Source organism: Ilyonectria robusta (genome assembly GCF_021365365.1).
Source record: "Ilyonectria robusta strain PMI_751 chromosome Unknown BGZ61scaffold_9, whole genome shotgun sequence".
Lineage (NCBI taxonomy): Eukaryota > Fungi > Ascomycota > Sordariomycetes > Hypocreales > Nectriaceae > Ilyonectria > Ilyonectria robusta.
The window spans coordinates 378,241-398,099 of record NW_025764443.1 but is presented as its reverse complement, the minus strand read 5'-3'; the positions used below and the strand labels follow the sequence as shown (position 1 = coordinate 398,099).

Genomic DNA, 19,859 nt, shown 5'->3' with positions numbered 1-19,859 from the left:
CAACATAATAGGTCCAAACATCATCAATTAAAACGACGGAAGATGCCATCATACACAAGAGTCCGTCCCCATTCCCAAACGCCGCACAACATCATGATATGACCAAAAGAATACCCTTCACGCCCACGTCCAGGTGACGGATTTCGCCACCAGGACCCAATGCTCGCCAACAACAAAATTCGATCATACAGTTTTGTCTTCGTGAGTCTTCGCGTTATCGTCCATTCTGCCTTCCTTGGCCTACTCGGCTCCCCGTCGGTAGTTGCCCATCTTCTCGATGGAGCTCATGATACCGCTGCGGGGAGCGCCGCCCGGACGCGGAAGGCCACCGGCACTCTTGGTTCGTTCGTGGGGAGCGCGCAGGCTGGAGCCGGGAGCTCTCAGGCCGGAGCCGCGAGTGCTGCTCCTAAGCTGCTCCATGGTTCGCTTGGGCGTCTTCGCCTCAGACTGTCTCTCCTGCGGCATCTGGGGCATTTGAGGCTTAGCCGGAGTAGGCTGGACCACGACGCTTTGCATGTTCATCATCTCCTCAGCCAGCTGTACCAGCTCGCCCTTCTCCACGCGCTCCCGTTCCAGCATACCGCGGAGTTCCTCGTTGTCGTACTGGACCGTTTGCACAACGGCTTCGAGGCGCTGGATATCGGCATTGAGTTCCTTCATGGCAGCGCTATCACGCACCACCTTGGCCTTGAGCTCATCAGTTTCGGCACTGTTGGGCTCGACTCTCGTCATAGTCGCGTCGCGTCCCATACGGAGCTGCTCGTTCTCATCGCCGAGCTCCTCAATGCGGCCCTCTAGCTCCCGGACTCTCTTCTCCCATCGGGACTCGTACGACTTCTTCAGGGCGGTGACCTTGGCCTCGTGCTTGCCCTTGTAGAGGGCGTGAAGCTCGCGAGCAACTCGTTCGACGGCGATTTCAACATCGTGGTTGGATCCGGCGCCGGGGTTCCTAGCCTTCTCTGGCGACTTGTCCATCTCCTTCCCAGCTCGCATGCCCGCCATCTTACTTTCCGCCTCCTGATGCATCATTTCTGCAGCTTCCCTCCTCTTCTCGCTCTCCTCTAACTTTTGCTCCAACTCCTCCCGCTCTCTTTCAGTGTGAACAATCTCACTCTTAACCTTTCGCAGGACGCTCTCCATCTCTCGTCCACGGTTCTCCCAGCCCTCCTTCTCTTCGGTAATTTGTTCCTTCAGGGCGCGCTCCTCACGAAGCTGTTCCATCGATTCGCCAACTCGTTTCTCGGCATCCCCCACGGCGGCCTTGAGAGACAAAGCCTCGGCTTCCTTGCCGCTTAGAGATGCTTTGAGTGAGCTGATCTCAGAAAGGAAGTTTGACTTCAAGGACTCAAGCTCGCGGGGAGTGATGCTCGGAACGCTTCGGGGTGTTGGCATCGGGGGTATATCAAAGTCGATGAGGTTGGTCAGCTGTCGCGATGGGGTGGCAGCGACGTTCGTGCCTGTTCGTAATGGCGAGGGGTTTCTCGAAGGCGTCTTCTGCGGGAACCGCATAGATTCCGTGAAATCTAGCAAGTTGGTTGTGTTGCCAGTCTCGTGCATGGACATTGGACGAGGAGTTCGTGCGGGCGAGAGACTCGCGTTGCCGCTGACACGGGGTGTTAGGCCACCGTAACTCGACATCTTGTCTGGGCTCTGACCCAATTTCGCAAACATGGTCATGTCAGGAATAGCAGAGAATGTGCTAAAGGTGCTAATCATGGAGTCGTCAGGGAACATCGACTCGTCCATTTCTATGGGGGCAGAAGGTGTAACATGGACGGTGCCGGTCGTGAGGTCGTGCTCGTCCTCATTGTCGCTCTGGTCGTCCTCGAAGATCTCAATAGCGCGCTTCAGGCCCGTGTTCTGCCGCACAACATCCTCCATGCTCATCGTTCGTTCGAGAGGAGAGCGCGGCGCCTCGATCGGATTGCTGACCTTAATAGGAAACCGTTTCTCGGGCGACTTTTTGCGAGGGGTACGCGAGAGCGACGCGAACTTATCAGATGCTCTCGATTCGATAGACTCCATTTGGTCGGTTAAGATTTTAAAGGGGGAAAGAGTGGCACCCGACAGGACACGAGAGTGTCGAGACTTGGTAGGAGACGCGTTCTCCTTCTCAGACACAGTGGTCTCGTTGATTGTCGAAACAAAAGGCGACGATCCTTGAGAAGGGTCGCTGTCGGTTTCGGACTGGGAAGAAACAGCCCGCACCTCGTACGCGTCGTACCGCCGAGTAGTCGGAGGCGTCTGAATGTTAAGAGTCGAGTTTGTTGTAGGTGTAAGGGGCGCGTCCATCGTGAAGCCGCTGAAATCAAAATGCAAGGTCAATTAATGCAAAGAGTGTATGCAAAGTGAGATGGGAGAGGTTTTCGATCTCGTTTGCTTGTCCTAAAAGTGACATTATCCCAAATCATTTCGGACGCGGGACTAAGGGGGAGTTGTTTACTTGTTGGCCTGACGACGGCTCTCGGACCACCACGTGACTCAGCGACTCCACTCCAAGTCAACATACATCATCATGCAGGTGGTATTGAAGGAACTTCAAGGAACGCCTCCCCTTCATCTGGTGCCTCAGTGGCGCATGCAGCCGAGACAACCCGGCGCATATCTGCAGTGGAGAGTTTAATACTCCTGCGTATGATGATGCCATTGCACATGAATGGCAATTCAAATGAGTAACCCACCTTTCAACTAGAAAATTATTTTGGTATAAGCACAAGACCATGGTTATCACAAAGTCAAATTTATCGCATCCAAATCGCATCCAAATCTCTAGACTTGTATTTGTGGTACTCGAAAAACAGCTTTTATTGTCCTTCATAACTCGTTACCGACTAAAGCAACATTTCCAAAAACACACCGTCTTTGGCGCTTTTGAGAGCATCAGAAGAGAGAAGGGGAAAAAACAGGGGAAAATGTCATAAGTCGTCATAAAATGTCTCTTTCGTTCCCAATGATTTCTTCCAAGTGGAAAGTTCGAAGGTAGTTAAAAAGGGAAAGCGTATTGAACGGGTCCAACCCGAACTCATCCTTCCCGCCTGAGGATCATTACAGGCAGTGCCGTCTCTCATCCCGTGCACTCGTATCGTTTCTCGGAGCAGTCCATGGTAAGGGAAAAGGTTGCAGTGGCTCTCTCTTAAAAAAAAATTAAGACCTCCATGCAAAGCGTGACTCATCAGCCATGTACATCCGTGACAGGGCATCTTAGGTAACATAGAATTGGAAGTCGTATCATAACTCGTCAGCGTATCCTGTAGTCGAGAGTAGCGCCGAGAATCGACTGCGAATATCAGGAAAAGCAAAGCAAGAGCTTAAGAAAGTTTTTAAGGAATGTGTCGTTGCACCGTGAAAAGAGCGGCGCAAAATCTGAATTATTCGCTGGAGACACTCCCAAAGTGTCTCTCAACGCCCAGAATGCTGCGACGCCTCCGTAGATGAGACGCAACAGGTGAACACGATAAGGATTGTGACGGTACACAACACTATCGCCGCCGGGGGGCGCCGACGGCTGACGCAGGACGCGACATGGCATCGTACGTGGGGGCCGGCACGGTCGACTCCATCATGGTCTTTCGTCGCTTGAGATCGAGATTGCCCATGGAGCCAGGGCCATCGCTAGAGGGGCGGGATAGTTCCTCATCGTCCTCGCGTCCGCGCTTCAGGACACCTGCAGCCCCATTCATCACAGGAGGCTGGGCAGAATAACCATTGGGAATACCAGACATGTCAGCCGCAGGTGCGTAAACGTCATTGCCGGGCGCGCCATTTGCCGCTCCGCGGTCGTTGCTCATTACATTATAGAGGTTGCTGGTGGTCTGCTGAACACGAGGGGGAGTGTTGTATCCGGCGTGCTGGGGGTAGTAAGGTTGTGTGGGAGCGGCCGTCCTAGGGGTAGCTCGTCCTGATGGGGCCGGATGATTGGGTGAACCAGTCATCTCAGGTGACAGGTTGGTGTCGTTTGCCAACGCTCCAACGCCAGGGGCGGTGTAGTTGTAGTTGTTGCGGCTACCATCATAGGCGCCACTATCGTGGGTGTACTCCGCATCGTGCTCATGCTCGTTCTCTTCATCGCCGTTCTGAGGCTGGGCAGCCTGATCGGAATGAATCAAACCATTGGGGGGTTTGCTGTCATGCTGCTCTCCGGACGGTCCTGAAGCCGAAGGCCTGCTTGAAGGAGGGCCCATTTCATTCTTCGGGTACGAGTTGGGTGGAGCATACATCCGATCCTGCGGGTTGGCGTTTGAGGTCTGGTAGGGAGATTGCTGCGACTGGGTGTTGTACATTGGCCGGGAGTTGTCATACTGCTGTTGCGCGCCGGAGGGGTACGAATGCATGCTCTGAAGAGAGGAACCAGGCGGGGTGGTAGCTGGGGTATTTGGCATTGAGCGCGCGTTGCTTAGACCGGTGTCAATCGACATTGGGTTGGTACCTTGAGGTCCGCTCATTCCTTGTCCCTGCCAATTGAAGCTCTCTGATGTTCCCATGCCTCCCATGACACTTGAAGCGCTAGTAGGAGGGGTGGGGAAGGTGTGTGCGCGGTCAAGCGATGGGCGACCCATGTTGTTGTGAGAGGGCAGAGAAGGCTGAGGGCCGGGAAGGGCCATTGAGGGGTGGTGCTGGCCGATCGAAGGGAGTCCGGGTGGCGCGGGGTTTCGCATCTGGTTCTGCTCTTGCTTGCGTCGCTCAGCAGCAGCCATCACCTGGGTGGTCCGACTTTGGTTTGTCGGGTGGTACAGCAGAGCGCCAATGTTATGGACGAACAGCGGGTAAAGCATCTCGGTGATCTTCTCCTTATTGGCAAAGTCCAGGGCTCGGTCGTAAGGAATCCTTGTCTCGGTTAGTGGTCCACTCGATGTCTTGACCGTTGAGAATGAACATACCAAACGCCCTTCAAGTGCATGGGGCCAATCTTGACGACGTGTCGAACCTTTTCACTCTTCAAAATACCATCTCGCCGACCACGGGTCATACCAGCGACATTCAACAGTTTGGTTCCGTTAATCATGTGGTTATCTATCGCCCCAGTCAGTTAAGAATTTACTTTTGGTATATTCAGGAGTCATTACCCTCGCGTCGAGCAACGCAAATACCTCGAGCCTCGACTTGGAAGCACAGGCTGCCCTCGTCCTCCCACAGCGTAGCGGTGACACGAGGCTTCATACCTGGCGGGGGCTGTTGGCCGGTAGTATCAAAACCTTGGTAACCGCTCTGCATCGTGCCCTGGGCGCCAACGCCGGGCAGAGGAAGCACGCTCTGAGCACCCATCGGGTTTGACACCGGAGGGGCGGTGGGAGGAGAGGTGAGTCCATTGGCATAGCCGCCATATTGGTTGTACGGGGCCGGGGCCGAGTACTGGGCAGGGCCTGGCTGCAACAAAGGAGGCTGCTGGTGTTGAGGGTAATGGCTCATTCCTCCAGAGGTGACAGTCTGGGGCGCGGGGGCCTGTCCCGCAGACATGTGCTGGGGGTAGTACATGTCAGTAGCAGCCTGGTTCATGGCGTCGTAACTGGTGATAGAGGTGGAAGGGCCGGTGATGGCGTTGATGGGCAGAGTTGGAGAAGGGGTCTTGGGCCCGTTGGAGGAGGCGGCCGAAGTGAAAGACGACTGGGAGCCCGAGTGGGAGCCGTTGTAGGACCCGATGGAGCTGACCCGAGGTGACGAAGTGCCTGAGTAGGCCTGGCCCGGCGGTGGAAGCGGCAGAGATGGCAATCTCTCCCTGCTCATATACGACAAACGCTGGGCGGCGTGGGGGTTGTAGCACTGTACGTCGGACGGACCCCGGGTCTGCACTTGCGAGATCGACGGCAAATCCAGCTTTCCGGTGTTTCCTAGTTCCTAAAGGAGGACGGAGCTTGGCCGACCTCGAGGAAAGGCTGCGCTTCCAGGCTGCTGGGAGCGCGAGGGTTCGATTCGTGTCCGAGGGAGGACCCGGCAATGACGGCTGGGGCAATTGGGCAGACGAGAGGCTCGTTGCAGGTGGAATTGGCAAGGATCCGGGATACGGTGAGACCCGGAGGAGGCACTGCTTGTCGTCGACGGGGGAGACGTGAAGGCGTGGAGTTTTGGAAAATGGCTGCAAGACGGACTCGTTCAGAGGCGTGCTAATCGTAACAGGACATAAAAAATTCAATCGTGTCAAATCGTAACATCCAACGGGATCTTTTTGAAGGGCCAATGTCAAAGCGAGTGCCAGCGCGAGGGCGAATGCAAGGCGAGTTACTGGCGGAGGCGATGCACGAGCGACGGACGTGGATGCGAGCGAATATGGATGCAGCGTCGATGCCGGTGAAAGAGGCAAAAAGAGTATGATGAAGAGAAGAAGTAGGAGGGGTTGAGTCGGTTGGGATGGAAGCTCGGAAGGAACAGTCGCATGCAAACAGTCGCCAGTGTTTGGAGGTTTTTCTCTTGACTTCTCTGGCGTCGGGGGGGGTTCACCCGCTACTGCAATGCAGACGGATTAGCTGCGTTGGAGATCGGGGCGGAGGAGGGGACAAGGGACGTTGGATGTTGCGCAGAGGAAGAGAGGGGGAGAGCAGGAATCATGCGAGGAAGGAAGAGATGGAAGATGAGGAAGCACAGACACGACACTACTTACCTTCCTCGTGAACCTCAAGGTCGGGGCAGGAAAAATGAGGAGGTCGGTGGAGTCGTGAAGACGGAAGAAAAACAGAGGAACCGCCTCTCTGGGGAAGGTTTTGTTTTTGGCGGTGGTGGTCGGTGGTCGGTGGTGGTGGTGGTGGTGAGAGGAGGCAGGTATGTACGGGTACGGTACGTAGTGGTCAACGGGTCCCGCAGTTGCAGGGAACGACTGGTAGGGTGAAGCTAGACAGGGTCGGGAGTGGGAGTGGAGGAGTAGGAGGAGTACACAGGGAGTAGGAGTAGGAGGAGTAGGGGGCGTCGGTCGGCCACGGTCCACGGTCCACGGTCCACGGAAGGCAAGTAAGTGAGTGGATGGAAGAGACAAGGGCAAGGGGAAGCGGAAGAAGAGCCAGGGGAGAGAGAAACTTGTCAAGGTACTTTGCGAGTCTTTGTGCGTCTTTGGACCTCCGTTTGGACCTGGGACCTGGGACCTTGTCTCTGGTTGTCTCTTCCTAGGTGGTTCTGGGTTCTTGGCGCCTGTTCTTCTTGTCGCAAGGTTTTGATTGAGCGAACAGAGGGAGAGAGCGAGAGGGGATTGACCAGGTACCGCGGCCGAGGGTTTTGATCTGGGCCGGCTTGACTTTTTTTTCGGCCGGGGAGACAAAGACAGAACCGACGCGACAAATCCGATGCCCACGCCCCCGATTCCCAATTGACTGACTGACTGACTGACTGACTGACTGACTGACTGACTGATTGACTTCTCCTTGTCTATCCATCCGTATCTCCTCCTCGTCGGGTTTTATTTTACTTTCTTTGTCTTTTGTCTCTTGTCTCTCCTCTCTCTCTCCGACCTCGCCCTCCCCGGCCGAGGGCCTACCCGACTGGATTGACTAGGTTGACTAAGCTGGACGTTTTGTTGAGCCCGGCAAGTATAGTGCTGCGCTGTACAGTGCTGGTTCTCGTCGCTCCCTCTGTCTCTGTTCTAGCGTTTCGCGGGATGGAGTCGAGCAAACGCCCGGGACTGACCAAGACTGACCAGGACCTTTAGCCTCGCTGCGCTTCTCTCTGCCGTCCCTATCCCCCGGCGCGAGCTCCACAGTTGGGCGCGCACTGCTCGCTCTCTTGTCAGCGCACGAGCCAGGGCCGCCTGGCGCTCATTCTCGGTGGAAGAGGGAGGGTCTGTAGGGACTTGGAGAGCCAAAGAGCGTCCGGAGATGTGATGGTGGGTGGTGCGAGGGGCGTGTCGACCGGGGGCCTCAGCGGGGTGGGTGGAACAGTGTCGTACCAGACGGGGGGGAAGAAGTGCAGAGGTGATCATGGGGGTGATGGCGCTTGGCGGACGCTGGCGCTCGCTGCTGGCCGGGCGGCGTGGGCGGCGTGGCCCCCTGGGGAGGCCTGTAGGGAGCGCTCCCTTACGGGGGGGATCTGCTCGCGCAAGGACACCCGCAAAGCACCCCAAGAGCCCACTGGATCGCCCTCGGGGCCACCACTGAACCACCGCTGGGCCACAGGGCGCAGGGCAGGGCTGGTCGGCGCGGCCAGTGAGCCGGGGGGGGGCACCTTACCGGGGGGTGGGCGGGAGCCATGGATGCTGCCCTCCTGGCCCCCGGCCGCTCCGCTCACTCGCGCCAGCACTACAGCACACCCAGTGCATGCCACGCGCTACTTTGCTGTGCGGTGGGCTGGGGCTGGAAGCTGGGGCTTGGGTTGGCGGGTGGTGACTTTCTTTGCTTTTTCTCCTGGTTGGCTCGTGGCAGCCAGGCCCTGCTTCTCGGCGTCTCGCGGGTGCGGGAGGTTGCGTTGCGTTGCGTTGGTGTCGTGTTGGGTTGGGGGGGATGGATGTTGTGTGTCGTGTCGTGTGTGTTGTTGTGCTGTTGTGTTGTGGTGTCGTGTCGTGTGTTGTGTGCTTTCACGCCTTTTTTTCCCCTCACTCCGAGGTAGGTAAGTCTTTGAGGTTCCCCTCCTGTTGCGGCACGGTGGTGGGCTAGCTCAAGGTTGGGTACCTGGTACGCCTCTAGACTCTCTCACCCCCAATCCATGGCGACGACTACTCCGTACCACCGCTCTACACGAGCCAGAGGGCGACAAGGTTTTGCACCTCGGGCTTTGCTTGGTTTCCTTTGGCGCCTCTGATTGCTCCGGCGTTTCCAACTTTACGATTTCACTACGTCGTAGGCCCAACGGCGCGTCCATACCGCCCATTCGCCATTCATTAAGTTGCGGGCACGCGCCGCACACACACAAACACACTTCCTACGTCAAAATAGTCCCTCCTAGGCAAAGACTATGGTCACCAATTACAGGCTATGTACAGTACAACCACCGAGACTTCGCACAAACACTGGAGCCCTGGCTGGGACCTGGCCTGAGAACTGGCAACTGGCGACTGGCGACTGGCGGCTGGCGGCTGGAAACGCCCTGTTGGGTTTGTCTTCGCGACGCGGAGGGGCTGTGCCCTGGCTTAGTTCGCAGTCAACTCGGTACCGACTGAGAAGTGAGGCCCATGGCGCTTCGCTCCGACGAGGAGAAAAGTCAATGGTGCTCGCGTCTCCAGACTCTAGACTCCAGACTGGCTACCCCTTGTCTTGTCTTGAACGTCACCGCCAGCCTCCTCCTCGTCGATGTGGATGACTGAGCGAATATCCAACACCCCCGGTCGTTTGGATCTCGGGCGCAATCGTGCGAGCCGGCGCCCGCTGGTGCGGAGTGCCCTTGGCCATTTGACCCGTGGTCCGTGTTCCGTGGCCCCCCATGACGGGCCTCGCCTGTCGCCTCCCGAGGACACCGGATTTGCTCGACTGGGTTGCTGGGATAATTAATGGGGGTCAAGGGCGTTGCTGAGTGTGCCACTGACTGTGCCGCTGAAGGAAGTGTGCCGCTGAAGTGTGCCGCTGAAGTGTGCCGCTGAAGTGTGCCGCTGAAGTGTGCCGCTGAAGACTCCGCTGAATGCGCCGGTCATTGTGCTGGCTCTGTCTGGTGTTGGTGATGCGCGATTGCGGTCCTCGCCACCCAGCCTTTTCTCCTCTCCCTCTCCTCTCCCGTCTGTCTCTTTGAGTCCCCATCGTGCCTATCGCCCCCGTGGCTGGACTGGCCCGCGAACAAACCTCGCACAATGGGACCAAGTGGGCACAGTGCCAACGCGCCAACACGCCAGAAACTAGTTTGCGGAAGGGCTGCTATTTCCGATGCCCATGGTCCTTGGGTACCGGCGGTGGGTTGTGGCGGTTTCGATGGGCCACTCGCGGCGAGCCATGTCTCACTTCTTCCCGCCAGCGGTTTGTCTGCGCCATTGTCATTGTGTCTCCTCGCAGAGACTCGGCCCATCATGCACCTCCGGCGGCAAGGGGACGATCATCGCTGCCCAGGACTGCCCTGCAACTCGACTTCGCTTTCTTTTCTGGCCCTTTTTTTCTTCGGCCTGCCCTTTCATTGAAGGCCAGCATGTTGCTTCAGCCGACCGCTTCTGACTTTGACAGAGGCATAGCCAGCATTGAGCCTGTCGGGTTGCCAATCCTCGGCCCCCCGTCAAGCCACCCCGACTTCGGTTCCGAAAAGACATGGCATGGCAATGTACTCCGACCTGTACCTCTTTGCCAAAGTACCCGGGCGAGCTCATGTTTGCTCTCCCCTGTCCTCGCTCAGTCCATCGTCACCCTGAATTTGAATTCCATCATATTTGCCCACCTCCCACATCCAATGCTGTAGTCGAGGTACTTTGTAATTTGTATCTTTGGCGTCTTTTCGGATTGGACAGGGACCTGGGCATTGGCCGCCCTGCCATGTCTGTTTCCGCCCGTCCTCGGTTGGTTAAATATCTTGCTTCTAGCAAGGAACAGGGCTCGAATCCCCTCTCTATTTTGACCAACCTCCGATAAGATATTCATGATTAATTGACCGAGGCAGCCCAGCACATTGCATCGGTCTCGGATGTTCGAGGCATCCCGTCCCTGATAGTCCTGTTTCAAAAGTATCTTGCAGGGACTAAACGAAACTCACATCATCATGGTTCATGCTGGCCGTGGAAGGATCTTAGTATTTTGCTCGTCTGTACTTGGAAGCATCCGATATCGTCGACTGCTGGTTCCAGTCCTGGGATGGCGAATAGTTCAATGCGGCGCAGTAGCCGCCGGCTCAAGGAGGAGGGCGGCCCTTCCGGCCAGTGCAGCATCAATCAACTTCGCTCATTTGCAAGGGCGAGTGTCTGAGATGGTCTTCAATAACCTACATTCGTAGGCTTTGGCAGTTCCCCGGTACGGTCAAACTCCAGGTACGGATACCACAGATAATTATAATTATAAACTTTGGCAGATCTCATGCTGCCCATCTAGCATGGCATGGCCGCCTGCCCTGCGCACGCACCGTTGGCCGGGTATGCAAGGTGCATAAGGTGCCACCAGGCTAGGGACAGGGCCGGTCTCCTGTGCATGTGCAATGCATAGGCAAGTAGACGGGCAATGTGCATGAGTGTATGTAGGATGCGCTACAGTACGCCGGAGACAGGTACGGCGCGGATGGCACGGAACCACGGGGGGTGTTAAACGCCTACCAAGGTAAGTAGTCAACATCGTTTCAAGCTTCTACGTAAGTGGCATTTTAGAGATTCAGCCAGACCACTTCAGCAGACAAAGCTCCAGAGAACAAAGGAAGCCAAAAACCTCATCCCTCAAACTGTATTGCGTTATGATAAACTCATGTCTCCACCTCGCTCAGATCCAGCATTGGGTAGTAGTCGTCCACCTCCCCGTTTGGGGACCGCAAAGCGTCCTGCCTCTTTAGACCCTGGAGCCGGGGGATCTGCAACATCTGATAATCCTGTACGGAGTTCATGTAGTGCAAGATGGATCGCGGATGCATCAAGCTACGCCGCGCGGAATACTCCGTATGCGGTTTGCAATTCAATCTTCAATTGCTGTCGTCATTTCCTACCTCTTGCAGCTGTTTGTAACATGGGCAACATGGATGGAAAAGTAACAAGAGAGGTTGGTGGCTAAACATCCCCGCAGGTCGCCTGTGACCCAGCATCCCAGGACCCCAGGGCCCTGTCACTGCCTGATCAAGCCCACGAGTGCTGCGAGATTACGACGCCAGCCTATCTCGTCAATCTCGGCCGACAAGAGTCGTCTTTTTCACCCAGCCCCCAAGATTATTTACGACCTGAGGGAGGGTGTGCTGGCACAGCCAGGTTGAGCATGACCTGCCTAACATCGTCAAAGGCGGGAGCTAAAGCGAGACTATGGCCTCTAGTCAACGGCGGGAGCTCGGCGACGTACCAAACTTGAATCGAAGAAAAGCTACTCCGTATGCAGTAGTCCGACAAACAAAGTATGTACCGACGTGGGTGAGGAGAAAGTCACATCGCGCCAGGTAACGTGGACCGTGTGATTCCAGGCAGTGCCGAGGCCGGGGCCACGCTCAGCCAAGTATCCGTAGCATGGGGATCAATCAGATCTGGCATTGTGCATATCTTCAACGACGGAGCAGTAGAGACAGGCACAGGTCTGTCACTTATCACAGAAAGGGCACGCACCGGGCGAGAATCCGGATCCGCCGCCGTCAATCGTCGACACCGGGGTCCGGGCTCGAATCGAAACCCGTGCCACTCCAGGCCAGGATAGGCCGGGACAGGACAGTACAGGACAGTACAGTACACGCTACAGTACAGACTGGTCCTTAGACAAGCGTGCAGAAGCTCCGCCGTGGGGACCATGTGTCATGTATGCCAATGCAAGATTCCGTTGGAACAAGGGCACCCTTCGTCATCCGGCCGAGTGCCAACGCAGGTGAGCGCGGAAAAAGGAAAGACCTCTGGAAACAGACAAGTCACAAGTCCATCGGAAACGGAGTGGCGATGGCGAGATGATCCAGCAATAGAGCAGCGGGAGGCTTGCTGAACCGCGAACAGCCCGCGGCGAGTCACCGCATCCTTGTCGCGAACTCGGAGTATGACGGGCGTCGAGGCTTCGATGACAGGAAAAAGTAACCAAACTCTTACGATGACTCCACAACCACGGCCAAAAGTTACCCACCCGTGAAGGGGTTGGTTGAGTAAGTTCCTGCTAAGTTACGTAGTAGAGCAGAGCCAAACTTGACGCTTTTTCTGGTTAACGCAGGTACCCAAGGCCGGCTCTAAAAGTGCAATTGATATGCCCCATCCGCACATCTGCAGTGCTGGATAGAATGTTCGACGCTCGGGCGCTGGCCAGGGATGACGCGTGCTGTGCATCGTCTGGAAGCTTCCCATGCTCCTTCCCGCTTGCTTTTTTTTTTCTCAGAGGAACCCTTCCGATGAGCCATTCTAGAGGAGCCCGCCCTTCTTCCTCCCCGCACACAACGAAGAACTGGCCGGTCCAAGTGGAAACTGATCCTCGTCAGCCGAATCTCGCAAGTCTGTCCAGGAATGGCCAGTCCGTTGCGTTGACGCCGACCGGGGTGAGGCAAGGAACACGCGCACTGTGGCAGGCAAGCGCCGGGCCATGTACCGGTACTTCGCACCGAAAATCCGGACTCTGTCCATTGTCGCCTCACCCTCGCTCTCCGCCTTTCACGCTCAACTCACTAGCCACCGCCGGACCACCCACAGCGGGGAGTCTCCCTCCCCTCGTCCAGGGATCGCCATGCTGGCCATCGGCCGTTGACGGGCTAGACAAGGATGTGGTCCGAGAGCGTTTTTTACCTCCCTCAGAGGCTCGAAGCGCCAGCCAGGTTGGTGTGGCTGACCCTTCCCGCGGCGCAGTACACGGGACGCTGGCGTTGGCACCGCACACTGGCATAATCGCAGAACACAGTCTGACAATCAGCCCAGGCCTGCGTCGACCAGTATCGCTATCGATATCAGGCGCCCCCCTCAGCCAACTAGAGCGCCCTTCGTGTCTTTCATGTCGGGAGGGCTTGACAGCTGGCCGCCCCCGACTGGCTGCTACGGGCCGCCAGCACGTTTCAACGGGAGACACATGGCCAGCCACATTGTCGACCCGAGCCCTCGACGAGCCTCCTTCTGTCCTCGATCTAGGCTTCTTGTCTCACTTGGACGTCCATCATGACACAGGTGTCTTGGATCGAGACAAGGGCCCGACTCGGGGCCGGCCCAGTCCAGCGCCTTTAGAGCCGCCATCAATCATGGTCTCCAGGTTTGCCCCGCTCCGTTGGTTGGGGTTTCCTGTCCGTCTCATCCCATCGTGGCCGGATGTGCCCGTCTAGTTTGCCATCTCGGAACATGGCCCTGACACAATGCGGAACCAGGTCAGAGGGGAAGCATTTGCTTTTTTTTTGCAACCGCCATCGTACCATGGTATTCAACCTGGACGCCGCTAGCCCGTGACCGTGACACCCAACCTCGTCATTGTACAGTGTGAAGACTCGGCCCGCGACGCCTTGAACAAGCAACCACCCGAATCCCGGAGGTCCCGTTGCCGCGCGCCTTTTACCGTCGTGGCCCTTTTTCAATGAGCGTTCTCGTTTGCCCCCAGACCAGGCACCCGCTCAAGGGAGCCCTGAGAGCCTCCTCTATCCACATGAAAGACATGACAAGGTACTACGTAGTAGGTACCAGGGCCAGAGCAAGTAAACCAACCATTGGTTTTCACTCCGGGGCTTCAACCCTGGCAAGTTTGCTTGGCCGTGTGTTTCCGCCCTTGGACTTTGCACTTCGCTGACCCCAAGGAACCCGAGCTATCGGCCTATTGGCTCAACAGCAAGATTCGGTCAAGCGGCTCGGCTTGCTCAGTTGTACTATCAACGGGATCAATTTATCTTACTCAACGCCACCTCATTTAGCATGCGGCCAGCTCGCCAACCAAACAAACTACAGTCCTGTCAAATAGCAGAGCGCATTGACCACGCGCAACGTGGTGGAGGTCTTTTTGATAATCTCTCATTTTGAGGCCCGAATAGTCCGGCTCGAAGGCCAGTGCAACAGAGCACGAGACAACCAAGCCTGGCGGGGACTCAACCAGAAGTTGGTGAGATTGATGTCAGCCTCGGAACTGCAACACGTGATAACAGAGAACCGCCCTCATATCAACCTTGGGGGGGTAATACAACCCTGCAGCCGCGGATGAAAATTTCTATTTCTCTCAGCAACTTGACTTGTCTCAGCCTTCAAAGGGACAATCCGGATACGAATCGCTTCATTCAACTCAACCCACCGGGATCCGGACGCAAGTTATTCAGTCTGCTATCCTCATGATGGCGTGAGGAATGCATTTCTGCCCGTCATCATCCGTTGTTCCCATGTCCATGTCCTCTGCAAGCCTCCGGGAGGGCTGAGCTTCGATTGCTCATCAGCATCCTTCTTCCCATGAGTCCCTGCAGCCGACTGGCCAAGGAGACAGGGGTGGCGAGGGGATCATGTTGGCTTGAGCACTTGCATGACCTGCACAGCGGCTATGTAGTGCATGTCTAGAACATAGCCAATGAGAGGTGCATATGGATCGGGAAGAGTGGACAGGGACCCCTGCTGGGACGTTTCAGCGACCCCAGCCGTCCATCGCCAGCCCTTTGTTTTCTGGGCCGGCCAACCACCGGGCGATTTCCTTGTCCCGTCCGTCGTGGGGGATCGGAAGTGGCCAAGGATTAACAGCCTAGTCGCCACTTTTTCCTGGCCGGGGCCTCCACTTTCTCGTACGCCAGCACCAGCTTACGCTCTTTGGTGGATGCTGGCATTAGCCTACCCGTTCGTCTTGCTGTCAGATGCGAGATGGACACAGTGCGGATTGCCCAAGGCGATATCGTGAAGCCGGGGGGATCGCAAAAGTCCCACCCAGCTCCAGAATCAGCCCCGGCGCCGTCACCACGCCTGGCGGCCGAAGATATTTGGTTTTCGGATCTGGTGGCCGGCCGAGAGCTGAATGCCTCGCTTCTCCCGGTACGCCTACACATCGGACATCGGGAATTATCCATTCTCCCCGCAGCACAACATCCGAGGCATTCCCCTAGTCCCAAAACTAGGAAGGCTATGTGCCGGTGCTTCCTTGCTCTAAGCGATACGGCGACAAGGACCATCATCTAACGTAACCAGCACGAAGGACGGCCTGAGAGAAGCCACGTATAGTTCCGCACTGGTGTTTATCAGCCCGTCGCTTGAGGCCCGGGTTGGCTTGTTGGTGTCGATACTAGGCCGGCCGCTGACTCTCTACCAACCCAATGAGCGCCCACCACGTCGTTGGCACACCACCACCATTTCCACCCCGGCCACCGCTACCATGACCGCCAGCGCAACCACCCCAACAAGCACAACCGAAGCCGCCAGATCCTCGCTTCACCATTGGTTCCTGGGTCATCAGATCGATGAGCCTGCTGAACTTACTGGGGCGTGTTCTTCATCAATCTCTGTGCTTTATCAACTCATTATTCCGAGGCCGGACTCGGCTGTCCAATGGCCTCGGCAGTAATGAGACCAGATCACAAGCTCTAGACAAGCCCCCCCATTGGCTTTCCAAACTCTCCGAAGCCCTCATTGAGTGATTCATCAGGCTCGCTTCGCTTCGAGCGTTGGGGGCCGTTGAGCACGCCGAACCTAAAGGTCTTTGCCAACACACACAGGCAAGCAAAGAAGCTCACTTGTTCGACACCCATCCGCTGGCTCACGCTGCATGTGCGTGCATGTGTGGACAACGGTCCGCTTCACATGGGATGCCGCTGGTCGAGGCTGTTTCCTAACAGGGAATGGCGTCGCGTTGGTGAAGAGGGCGATGAGCGTCCGCCCCTTGACTCCAACTGCCCACACGGCGTGGCGTCTAGCATATTCTAAGTCGGGGGACATCCCTCGCCGCAGGTCCACATTTCGTCGGCGACAGCGCGACAGCTCCGGGACATTTCGCCCAGTGCCCTATGGCGATGTCTTCCACACCCCGGTCCCCCCAAGACGGCTCTGTCCACAGACTGCCGCTGCGCTTCCTGACCCCCAGATGCGATCTGGCAGCGCTTAGTGCGCTCCTGTGCTCTGTCGTCCATCCGAGCCTGGTGCGCTTGTCCGAGATCTGACCTATGCTTGCATGCGCATCTCGCTCTTCCAACCTCACTTCGGTCCCTGGGCGCCTGTAGGGCTTCAGCCATCAGTCTCAGGCTCACCCTTCAACTGCTCCCGAATCTAGTCCAAGAAAACACCGGGATAGCACTTGCTCGGGATTGATTTTTTTTTTTCTTTGCGCCCGAATAGCACTCGTTGCGGTCTAGTGTTGCTCTCACCGCTACTCCCTCGTCTGGAGGTACCTATGGGTGTGAGAGGTACCCGGTCATAGAACAACGCCCTCCCTTGCATTCCCATGCACGGGGGGCGTGATAACGGTACCACTTCCTTGCCAACTCACCTGGTGGACCCGCTGGTCGACGACGAAACAGATCTCAAAGAAACTAACCAAAAGCCATCGGCGGTTGTCGCTCCCCTGTCAGCATCCCGGTGCCGTCGACCGCATCATGTACTCCGCACTGGGCTGGTACGAGACCACGAGGGAATCACAGCCAAGGGTGACTTTGAACTGTGTAACCCGGGCCGCTCCCGTCGATATATTGCAGGATCCATCATCATCACATAATTGGAAGCAGTGAAGCGGACGGACTGGTGGCGACCAGGTCCACGTTGCAATCTCAAGGGTTCGAGACCGTATCATATCGTATTCTTGGTACACAAGCCCGGAAGAGTGAGATTCAGCTAAGGGGAGAAGCATGACTGTGAATTAGTGAAGATCTCGCTGTCGTTCTGCCTACATTAGCCTTCCCGCAGACCAGCGCAGGTCGGGGGGAGGGATGGCATGGTCCGTGATCCACCTGCCACGGCTGCTCACTAATGTACGGGATGCCCCCTTCCAGTACGTACTCATGCAGGACAGCCGTGGTCATGTACGAATATGTACAATCATGGGAATGCCTTGAATGGCCGGGGACGAAATGCCTACCTGGAGGATCTGTGTCTTGGGGGGACCGGAGGCGTTGCCGGTGAGGGGAGTATCTGCTGACGCTTCCGTGGCATCCCGGTAAACCAGCAGGGTAAGTGAGATAGAAGAGTAATGAGAAGGGGAGCTTAATCGCGGATGGTGACGATGGGGGCGATGGAGGGGCGTTCGACAAGGCAAGTGGCCGCATCCCCACCTCTCGCTCTCTTTTGTCATGATCATCTCAACGTGGTGTCTACATTGAGTCGCCCCTTGGACCTTGCCACGGACATGCTCCATGCTCCACGTTCGGCCATGCTCAGCCATGCAGCCCAACGATGCAAAAACCACTCGGCAGCAGCATCCCATTGCTTAACGTCCCTCACATCTGGAGAATTTGGGGTACGATAGGCCAACAAAGTTCACAAGCAGTCAACGGGGGGCGGCCTGCAGGTATGATCCGCATATGCGCAGGCCAATGTGGTGCTAGAGGGGTGGCCACGGCCTTGTCAGACCGTGGGTTTTGGCGAACACCTCATACTGGGTGGTATTAGTTCCCGCGATCCTGGACGGGGGGGCAGTGAGAAAAAGATGAAAATCGCCTTCGGGTTCAGGAAGGGTGTATGAAGTCATGGCCAGGGCTTCGGGGGGGCGTGTATCTCGCTCGGCTCAGAGTCGGTGATTGAGAGGTTTTGGGGCTGGCCTGGCCAAGAGAACGAGTGATTACGAAGGAGGAGAGAAGAGGGATCTATTGGGGGCCCTTGGACGAGGAGGTTTCCCATTTGATAGATTAGACACGGACCAGGCTTGTTTGAATGAAGGAGGGTGGGATGGGCATGGACGTTTGGATGAGAAGCCCCCCCCCCCGAACGGTTGGCTGGCTTGCTTGGAGCAAATACGCACGCAAAGGCTCTTTCAAGTGCCTGCGCTGTGGTTGGATTGCGTCAACGAACGAGCATGACCCGACAGCTGCTCTAAAGTATATTGATTGCGCGCATCCCGAAGACCCATGCAAACAAATATTCCCCAGGACATGCAGGGTTTGTGGGCAGGATCCAGGTACCTATGTAGGCCCACGTGTTTCGTGGCCATTGTCACTTACATAGGTAGGTAGTACATTGCATTTCGATGCCAGAGGAGCTTCCCTTGCCGTGTGAATACGTACTGCGAGAGCATTGTTCCGGGGCGCCCAGACGTATACTCGGCCGAGCTGAGGGGAGGGATTCCCATGGCAATGCAACAGGTTGGCGAGCGGTATGGCCGAGCCCGCAGCCCGCAGACGAATGTGCAAGGACAAGCGTCGGCCATGCCATGTGCTGCAAATGCCGATGTTGATGCCGATGCTGATGCCGATGCTGATGGATGCTGATGCTCATGCCGAGGCGCATATTCGGATCCTTGGATGGTGCCGATGGATGGTGATGAGGGATGCTAGTGCCTCTGCCACGCCTCTACCATGGTTATGCCTGATCTATGCCATGTCATGTTCGATTCAGCTGGCCCTGTGGTTTCTGGTTGGGTGGCCCTGTGGTGCCGAGCCAGATGGGCGAAGTGTCTGTGCATTTTGTGTCGATCTAACAAGCAAGGCTGCGTGCCTTGGCTTGGCTGCAACCAACGCCCTGGCTGGATGATGCGCATCATGATTGCAGCAAGCAGGCCTTTGCATGCATTTCACCAGACATGCTTGCTGGGCGTCGCGGGTCCTGCGGAGGGGGCCCGTTTTGTGGAGAGATGTGCGTCTCAGCCAGGGGCACGGGCGATGCGAACATCTAAGTATGGGATATCGTGTGGTAGTATCTGAGCTTAGTAGCTGTCACACATGGCAGTCCGCCGCGGTGAGACGGGTGATCGGTGGATTAACGGACGGTATATATGTGCCAACGCGCGTCAACAGACCTGAATGACCAGAACATGGGGTTGCTAAGGCTGTCAAGTGGTGTGATGGGCAGCTGACGTGAGGTGAAGTTGAATTCCCCTTGCTTGACACTCGGTGATATAGGGTAATTGGGGGACGATGGTGTAGGTGAGTGGAGGTGAGAGAACAAGCTGTGGTTGTGGTTGCTGGCTCATGTGACCGCGCGTTTTGGTTGACGTGCACGACTCAACTATGGCTGTGCTCTCGCACGCGCCACGCGGCGGCTGAGAATTTCCAAGTCAAACTAGGACGATTGTTGGGGAATAGAGACCTTTTTTGAGCGAGGAAGGCTGTAAGGTCGTGAATCGTGATTGCCTCGGTAACGTCAGGTTCGCGCGGCTGTATTCTTGCCCTCGCAATGAGATGCTGGTTACAGGCAACTACCTACTACCTACCTATCTAGGTAGACATACATTTCTTCAACGGCACCGTATTATTCCCAGAGGCTTTCCGAGGGGCGCTCCAAACCCCGGTAAACCTACCACAGTACCGCGAAA

General features: G+C 56.5%; 6 protein-coding genes across 6 annotated transcripts; 2 read left to right on the top strand and 4 right to left on the bottom strand.

Moving 5' to 3' along the window:
* Nucleotides 1-240: 240 nt before the first annotated feature.
* On the bottom strand, nucleotides 241-2,292 carry BGZ61DRAFT_351285 (uncharacterized protein; the record flags this gene model as incomplete). Its single annotated transcript, XM_046240320.1, has 1 exon — nucleotides 241-2,292. The coding sequence occupies one exon, from the start codon at nucleotides 2,290-2,292 to the stop codon at nucleotides 241-243; it is 2,052 nt and encodes a 683-aa protein (XP_046104626.1).
* Nucleotides 2,293-3,479: 1,187 nt separating this feature from the next.
* On the bottom strand, nucleotides 3,480-5,472 carry BGZ61DRAFT_493639 (uncharacterized protein; the record flags this gene model as incomplete). The annotated part of the gene is made up of 3 exons (XM_046250673.1): nucleotides 3,480-4,824; nucleotides 4,878-5,010; nucleotides 5,064-5,472. 3 exons carry the CDS (start codon nucleotides 5,470-5,472, stop codon nucleotides 3,480-3,482), a joined length of 1,887 nt encoding a protein of 628 aa, XP_046104625.1.
* Nucleotides 5,473-9,111: 3,639 nt separating this feature from the next.
* On the bottom strand, nucleotides 9,112-10,388 carry BGZ61DRAFT_577009 (uncharacterized protein; the record flags this gene model as incomplete). Its single annotated transcript, XM_046256237.1, has 2 exons — nucleotides 9,684-10,388; nucleotides 9,112-9,521 (listed from the first exon to the last, which is right to left on the bottom strand). The coding sequence occupies exons 1-2, from the start codon at nucleotides 9,904-9,906 to the stop codon at nucleotides 9,112-9,114; spliced, it is 633 nt and encodes a 210-aa protein (XP_046104624.1). The 5' UTR covers nucleotides 9,907-10,388.
* A 795-nt stretch (nucleotides 10,389-11,183) lies between these two features.
* On the top strand, nucleotides 11,184-12,041 carry BGZ61DRAFT_450977 (uncharacterized protein). Its single transcript, XM_046245780.1, has 2 exons — nucleotides 11,184-11,773; nucleotides 11,850-12,041. Exon 1 carries the CDS (start codon nucleotides 11,271-11,273, stop codon nucleotides 11,568-11,570), a length of 300 nt encoding a protein of 99 aa, XP_046104623.1. The 5' UTR covers nucleotides 11,184-11,270; the 3' UTR covers nucleotides 11,571-11,773; nucleotides 11,850-12,041.
* A 4,236-nt stretch (nucleotides 12,042-16,277) lies between these two features.
* On the bottom strand, nucleotides 16,278-16,667 carry BGZ61DRAFT_450974 (uncharacterized protein). Its single transcript, XM_046245779.1, has one exon. It carries the CDS (start codon nucleotides 16,630-16,632, stop codon nucleotides 16,324-16,326), a length of 309 nt encoding a protein of 102 aa, XP_046104622.1. The 5' UTR covers nucleotides 16,633-16,667; the 3' UTR covers nucleotides 16,278-16,323.
* A 1,452-nt stretch (nucleotides 16,668-18,119) lies between these two features.
* Nucleotides 18,120-18,973, top strand: BGZ61DRAFT_234233 (uncharacterized protein). Its single transcript, XM_046238256.1, has 2 exons — nucleotides 18,120-18,506; nucleotides 18,562-18,973. Exons 1-2 carry the CDS (start codon nucleotides 18,263-18,265, stop codon nucleotides 18,780-18,782), a joined length of 465 nt encoding a protein of 154 aa, XP_046104621.1. The 5' UTR covers nucleotides 18,120-18,262; the 3' UTR covers nucleotides 18,783-18,973.
* Nucleotides 18,974-19,859: the final 886 nt, after the last annotated feature.